The sequence below is a fragment of the Morone saxatilis genome, unplaced genomic scaffold, assembly GCF_004916995.1.
Source record: "Morone saxatilis isolate NCDOM2014 unplaced genomic scaffold, NCSU_SB_2.0 Contig17, whole genome shotgun sequence".
In the NCBI taxonomy this organism is placed as follows: domain Eukaryota; kingdom Metazoa; phylum Chordata; class Actinopteri; family Moronidae; genus Morone; species Morone saxatilis.
In genome coordinates, this window is record NW_023339729.1 from 22,404,207 (window position 1) to 22,411,753 (window position 7,547).

Genomic DNA, 7,547 nt, shown 5'->3' on the forward strand with positions numbered 1-7,547 from the left:
ATATTTCCCTCTGAGTTAAATCAGGAAATCTGTCTAATTGGATTTTAGTCATTGTTGCCTTCTCACTTGACAGGAGTTCATCGTATACTGTCTCTGCAAGGAATGAAATGAAGCCAGAAATAGTTTAACAGAGTTTTATTAGACAGGCAGCAAGAATTTATTTCAATTCAAGTTATTTATTTTTTTGACGAATCAACTTTTCACCTTGTGGCCAAATGAGTGTCGACCTGTTGCAAGAGCAGTAGGGAACCACTGGGTTACAGTGTTAAATGAGACTATTTGTGAAAGTCATATTTTTGTTTTAACTTGCAATTACTTGTTCTCTTTCCTAGCGGCCCGCTACATGAGAACTCCTTAAGAATGAAAATGATACCGAACTGTGTAACAGAAGCTAAGCTGTGGGTGTAATGTCTCTGACCATTATACACCCCAGAGCCTGACTTCAAAGCCCTTCAAAAATAGAAAAAAATAGGACTTGCCATTTCCCTTATTGTGAGCCCCTTTGACTGGGTACCCCTTCTCTTTTGATCTATCGCATCCCTTAATTTCCCCTAATTTCAGATTGTCCATGACAACATGCATGACTACCTCTGTATAATCCCGTCCTATGTTGTTTTTGTTGCTCTTGTAGCCCCATGGCCATCGCAGCCCCCCGCCCTCTCCCCCTGGGAGGTAACCTTCAAAGGCTCTGCTCAGCACGATGGATGACCAGCTGAGTGATGGAGATGGACAGAATCAAAGGACATACTCCCTTCATTGTGACTAGATGAAGGGACACCTACCTTCTTCAAGCAGTGAGGGGACGTACACTGCAGCATTTTAATGTTCTTCAGAGTGAATTGATGCACCAAAAAGAAAACAAATTACTTCTTTGGACATCGTTTTGAAAAAGAGGATATACTGATCAAATCAGTTTGTGGACCATACTTTCTCAGCATAGAGCTCATATGCTGACTGCTTACCCCTGTGATGCTTGTTATGAGTTGTCCAGCCACAACCAATGAGCCAGAGAGCTGCAGCAGCGAGGGGAGCAGCTGCACCACTTCCTCCATCTCCACCTCCGACCCATCCTCTATGTCTGGACACACTCACGCCACCCTACCTTCCCTCAGCGATGACCCCGACACCTCCAGGCATGAAGCTCCCCCACCTCCTCCCCTGCCGCCCCCGCCTCCAGGAGCACCCCCGCCCCCTCCACCTCCATCAACCACGTCCACCAACCAGAACGCGAGAAAGAAGCGGCGCGTCCGCAGCTTCTTCTGGAAGCCGATACCGGAGGAAAAGGTACGCGGAAAGCCCAACATCTGGACTATGGCGGTGCGGCAGCAGCAGTACCAGATCGATGTTCGCTCTGTGGAGGAGCTGTTCGGGCAGCAGGAGGAGGCCGTGTTGGGCGTACGTGGGACGACAGCGGCCAGTGGAACCTCAACTCGTGTCTCCAGGTCTCGATCCTTCAAGGAGAGCAGCAAGGATGAGGTGAGTGGTTGTTATCAGTCCGTTGTAACTCTTACTCCAGCAACCACAAGACAGGTGATGATGGGAGTTTAAGTTATTTGATACATCAATTATTGTAAGATTAAAGTGGCCCTTTGTCTGGGAAGTATATTCAACACACAGGACCACTGCAACTACCTGTTAACAATCTTCGGTATATTATATAACCTTTAGTAAGTCAGCAGAGGTGGCAAAAGTGAGCACATTCTTTACTCAAGTAAAAGTACAGAAAAAGTTATATAACTTTTTATAAGTTGTATATGATGTATCTGATTTATCCAGTTCTGATCTGTTGCTTTAAATTTCAGAAGAGGTGAGACTTACTGAGGCAGCTTCAGCAGGAGACATTTTCTGAACAAAAATTATAGTGTATAGTTTTCTTCTTGATGCTACTCACATTCTTTTTTTATATACAGTATACAGTGAGTGCATTATTTATGTCCTGTAATGAAACGCAGTAAAGTGCATCAAGTTGTTTTGAAGCAGAACGAGCAGCCTATTAGTGTAAGATATCTCCATAGTCAAACACAGACATGAGACAGACTCCAAGGACTGAGATAATTGCCTCGATTTATTTTAGACCAAGAAGATTCAGGGTGTTCAGATTTAGAGTTACAGTTTTCCTTTTTATTAAAAAGAAACCAAACCTAATTGAAGAAGTGTTTTGCACACCATTAAGTCCTACTATTAGATGTTAGACCAAAGACTCTTTAAACTGAGGAGGAACCAGAAATCTTTCACACTGACAGTCACAATCAAGATTTAGGCCTGAATCTTCCTTGATGAGGGTCTACCAACTGAAGCGCTCTAAGATTGTATTCGGAAATATTAAATTATGCTGACTCTATTCTGTTTGCTCACATTTAGAAAATACACAGGTTTGATTAGTGGAACATGGAGTCCTGATGCCTACAAACTCTTAGACTCACTCTCATTGATTTTCCAAACGTGCCAGACGTATTGGTTACCTCAGGTCCTGAACACACCAGTGGCAGGATTAGAAAGTCCCAGATTCATAACCATACAATGCTACAGTGCATTACTCTATCCTGCTCCCAGTGTATTAAGATATCCCTGTAGGGACGAGTCGGGTAACAGTGTTCAGTTACAGCTTTTCTTCGAATGTAAAAAATGATTTGTGTTTATAAACAGAACAAAAGCGTGCTTGCGTCACCAAGAACTCCTGGAAAGTAACGTGAACTGTAAAGCAATATGTGTGTGAGGCGCAGGGAGACTCACAGAGTAACTCTCCTCTGTGTCCCCACAGTGAACTGACTGCAGCTGGTCAAACCTCAAAGTGTGAACAGTGTTACTAAACACTCCTTAGAGAGTTTAAATAATGCCACCATTTCTGCACACATGCGATTACTGTATCTCTATTTGTTACTCTTATTAATATATTTGAAATATATTATCCCAAACCTTACCTTATTGTCATCGTCACTCTCAAATAATCTGCTATTTATTGATTGTTTAGTCTGTAAAATATGACAAATTCTCATCACAAGTTCTCAGAGACCAAGGCAATGTCCTTGAACTTCTTACTTAGACTTTGTTTGTCCCACCAATAGTCCCAAACCCAAAGATATTCAACTTCTAATGATACCAAAGCAGCGTATCTTCCCAGCAGAGAAGTTGGAAACAGAAAATATTTGCCATTTTTGTTTGACGTCACCTTTGATTCAAGCGTCAATTTAAAAGCTGTAATTAGATCTTGTGAGGGAGCCTTTTTAAAATTGTAGATGCTGTGCAGCTACCTGTTGAAGGCGTGAACCATGTGTGGCCAGTGGAATTTCACTGTTCCATAGGGTGAATACGGGTGGGGTGTAGGTAACACAAGCAACAACAACAAGGAGGTGTGTGGGAACATATGTGTTTCATTGTGTGTTCAACCAAAGCCGCAGCACAACCATGTGTCATACATGGTGTCTTTCCTTTGTTTTCAGATCAGTATTCTTGACTCCAAGAGGGGGATGAATGTGGGCATTTTCCTGAAGCAGTTCAAGAAGTAAGTTTTCCACCTGCTTTACTATAAAGCTCAGTGGAGCCTGTAGCACAGATTGGTGACAAATCTGTAAACACCAATAAACAACATAAAATGTCTTGCCTCTTATTTGTTTTCATGACCACTTCGCATAACTTTGTGTAATTTGCTACTCGTCAGTTTGACAATGGACGTGTCATACAGACCAAGAAAGTATCAAGGTACAGTTGTCTTGTTGTGTTGGTCTGTGAAGCAATTTGATGAAATTACTCTAGCTTTTATGGGTAATTATCATAGATCAAGGATGGGAAATAACACAGTGGCACACTCACTACAAAATAAAGTCTGACTGTGATTGAACCAAAAAATGCAGCAGACTCTGTCCATCACTTGTCCTCTCTTCATTCATGAATAAATCAATTTGTCTGGATGCACCACTGTTCTGTTCCCCACTTTAAGCCGCTTATGTGGCCTTTCATAGAAAACAATGGGTTCTGGTGTTTTGATGTGTATCATAAAGCTGCCAGTGTGTGTTTTGGCCCAAAATATCCCACAGCTACTTATTGAGATAAGATCTTGTGACCAGAAGTGGTTCACATCATTTTCATACTCACCAAACTATTCACTGTGTGTTTCTCCACTCGTGTATTCAGGTTTTTCCTTTAATTTGTTACTTGCGTGCATATACAGTATACATTTAATGAGTATAATGAAACTCAGTGTGGTTGTGTAAGAGTTTTAGAGATATTATGGTCTTAAAGACCAGATTATGAGGCCACAAGTGTAGAATAAGGAGTAAAGAGTGTCTAGAAGGAAGGAAGGTGGTGGATTTACAATTTGGCAGGCAAACTTTTAGTTAGCTTGTGGCTACAAGCTGTCACAACTACTGAGGAGAGAGAGATGTTTGGCCATTATGAGATGGGCTGTGAGCTATCTAACTTCGTCACACAGTTTTCTCTATGGCTGACGAATTCTAAGAGAGAGAGAATAGGAAGGGAGTAAGACTGATAGAGGAAGGTTTTTGTTATCCTTCCAAGTGTACCACATTTGAGTAGAGTGTGTTTCAGCTGTTCACACTGCTGTCCCAGAGATATGAGACCCAACATTGATGGTATCTTGAGAACATTCTCAGTTTCAGTTTGTGTTTTCGTGCCTGACCTTTATAAGAGAGGGGGATTAGGGTCAAAATATGTGTCAGTTACCCTTAAGAGGCTTTCTCAGCTCTCTATTGTTTATAATTAATTAATTGGTTCAGGAAATTTCGTGGTGTGTTCGGCCAGACTCCGCATTGTGTTACGTATGTCGTCTAGAGCAGAGTACAAAAAGTGTGTTAGGTGTCTGTTTTGCATGGCGGTATATTTGCATTGCTCCCCACTGGATTTGAATGACATTTGACTGTCAGCCATATTCACGACTGACTGAGCATTGGCCTCATCACAGATAGTGTTTATTTTTGTGTGTGTGATATTGGGTCATAAATAAAATTGACTTGACTTTAATTGATTTTAATCGAGTTAGTTTCATGTCTATAAGCGTTGGAAGTGCTCTAACTGTAAAACACCAAAGATTTTCTTTGCAGGAAATGAACAGAAGTACGAGACCGGTTCACTTTATGGTGAACAATGCCCAGGTGGAGTTCTTGGACACTAATATCTTATCCTCTTATAAACTGCTTTATGTTACTTTTCACAGCATCATTTCATAGTTTTTAGTTTTTTAGTTTTTGTGCTGTACCCATTTGGTAGTTTTACTGTTACTCCACCTGGAGTAATACAGACAGAATAACTCACAGTATAATTTGATCCAATACAACAATCAAACTCCAGTTATTCAGAGTTGAATAAACATGTATCCAGTACAGTCAGTGGATATTATAATGCTCATAAAGGTGAGATTCATTACAGAGCTACGGTTTAAGGGGATAGGGTTGCATCATATTATAAGGTATCAGCTTACTGCGTATTGTTATTGAGGGTTTTCTAAAGGTTGTCTTTTATAGTGGTGATGTATTTGGGAATTGTGTTGCAGTACTACAGACTTTGATGTGTCATAGATCAGGGCTGCCACAAGTGGGGCCCACCATAATGTTCGATTTGGCACCCCAGATGTTATTGGTGGAAAAAACTAATTAATTGATAAAAAATACATATTAATAGTTGTTTTATATTTTGTGAGGTAAAAATGCTCTTTAAATACGTAAGATCCTTAATTATTAATTATTTATAGATGAATGTCATTAGCAGTAATTGAGAATACATATTGAACTGGGAATGTCATGTCAGGTGTGTAAGGAGCAATGAAATGTAAAGAAGAGGGGACCCCCACTCACTCTTATTCCCACCACCCAACCTGAATCTATGTTGTGTCTCTTTTTTTAATATATTGTCTCTTTTTATTGTCTCTATTTTATCTTTATTTGTATTTTTTATGTTTAATTATGATGCACCAATTGATCAAAAGCTAATTCCTTCTATGTGAAAACCTACTTGGCAATAAACCTGATTCTGATTCTGATTAGATGCTGAAACATTTCGGGTTGTAATTTGGAGATCCACTGGAGAGGATGTTTTTCATTTTACTTATATTGTCACTGTCCATATTTTTGGCTTGTTTTCCTGTTAATGAGGCCAAGCCAGACTCTGTGAGTCACAGCTGGATTAAGTGCCTTTGTAAACACAACGGATCAAGCATTAAAAGAGAGCACCTGTGCTATTTATCATCAAACTAAATTGAAATGAACCGTCTGCCTTCCAGGTCCAACCGCTCTATTGTTGAAGACATACGACGTGGAGAAGGAAAGGTCTATGGAGCGGAGCTGCTCAAAGACCTCCTGAAGCTGCTGCCTGACGCAGAGGAGGTCTGTGTTTATGGATATCTGTGTTGATATGATAAAAGAGTGAATGTAGATAGAAAACAATACAGCCTGCTGAGCTTCCTTTCTCTCTCTGTGTTCTCCCAACAGATCAAGAAACTTCAGGCTTTTAAAGGAGACCCAGACAAGCTGACACTGGTCGATTCCTTTATGTACCTCTTGATCCAGGTGCCTCAGTAAGTTGGTTTTAATGCTGTGTACATAGTTTAGTTTCAGTAAAAACGGAAGAGTGAAGTTGCTTCTTTTACTGTCAGTAAAAGAAGAAAAGGTTTGTTCTGTCGAATCATTTTCTGAAGATAAATTTGCATTTTGTGGGAATTTTACATGAAACTTTTATGACTCTCCTCACTCACTAAAAAAATATTTGTATTTTTTATTTATTTATGGGTTTTTTGGACAGTGCACATTCACAGTTTTAAATGTAATGTACCAGAGTTTGCAATGATTGAGTAATAATCTGTAGATTATTCCCAAAATGTTACAATAACCCTATCTGCAAATATTTAAGTCACACACTAAAAGTTTCTATATTTTATGGGATATTTTTACTAAAATCCAAATTTTCTTTTTCTGCAAAAACGGTGATTAAAGTAGTATTAGTGTAATGGAGATGATGCAATTTCTCCTGGGTATGATGCAGAAGTAAAACAATGATTGGTATAAAGATACTACTTTCAGAGAGTATTAAATTAAGTAACAATAGTTTTTAAATGAGTCACGACTGTCTGGAGGTACATCAGCTCCCACTGCAACTCAGCCCAAGATAAAGATATGTCAAGTTATGTATGCATATATAAAAATCCCTGAAAATAATGTTTCACCTCTTGACCACTCTCTTCTTCTTCTTCTTCCAGATTCGAGGTTCGGATCGAGGCTATTGTCCTCCAGGAAGAGTTCTTCCCTTCCTGTGCTGTAATGAGCCACGAGATCGATGTCGTCCGCGTCGCCACTAAAGGTAATAACACACAGGCTCTGCTACACACACACACACACACATAGTCACATGTACTCAGACAGGTGACCCAGATATTTGAGCTGTCAGCAGTGTACAAAAAGTAGGAATGGTCACCTGAGATACAGTGATGTGGGGACAGAATGGAAAGACAAGGCTGTGTCATCTTTAAACTGTTTTAAATATTTCAATGTTGATTATTTTAAAATATATATAAATTATATCTTATTTAAGCTATATAATTT

General features: G+C 39.7%; 1 protein-coding gene across 1 annotated transcript in view; it reads left to right on the forward strand.

Moving 5' to 3' along the window:
* Window positions 1–969: 969 nt before the first annotated feature.
* The window catches only part of fhdc1 (FH2 domain containing 1), a 12,926-nt gene continuing 6,348 nt past the window's right edge, over window positions 970–7,547 (forward strand). The window contains 5 exon segments of the mRNA XM_035660093.1: window positions 970–1,476; window positions 3,441–3,502; window positions 6,233–6,335; window positions 6,441–6,526; window positions 7,205–7,305. Coding sequence (XP_035515986.1) covers window positions 970–1,476; window positions 3,441–3,502; window positions 6,233–6,335; window positions 6,441–6,526; window positions 7,205–7,305 — 859 coding nt within the window.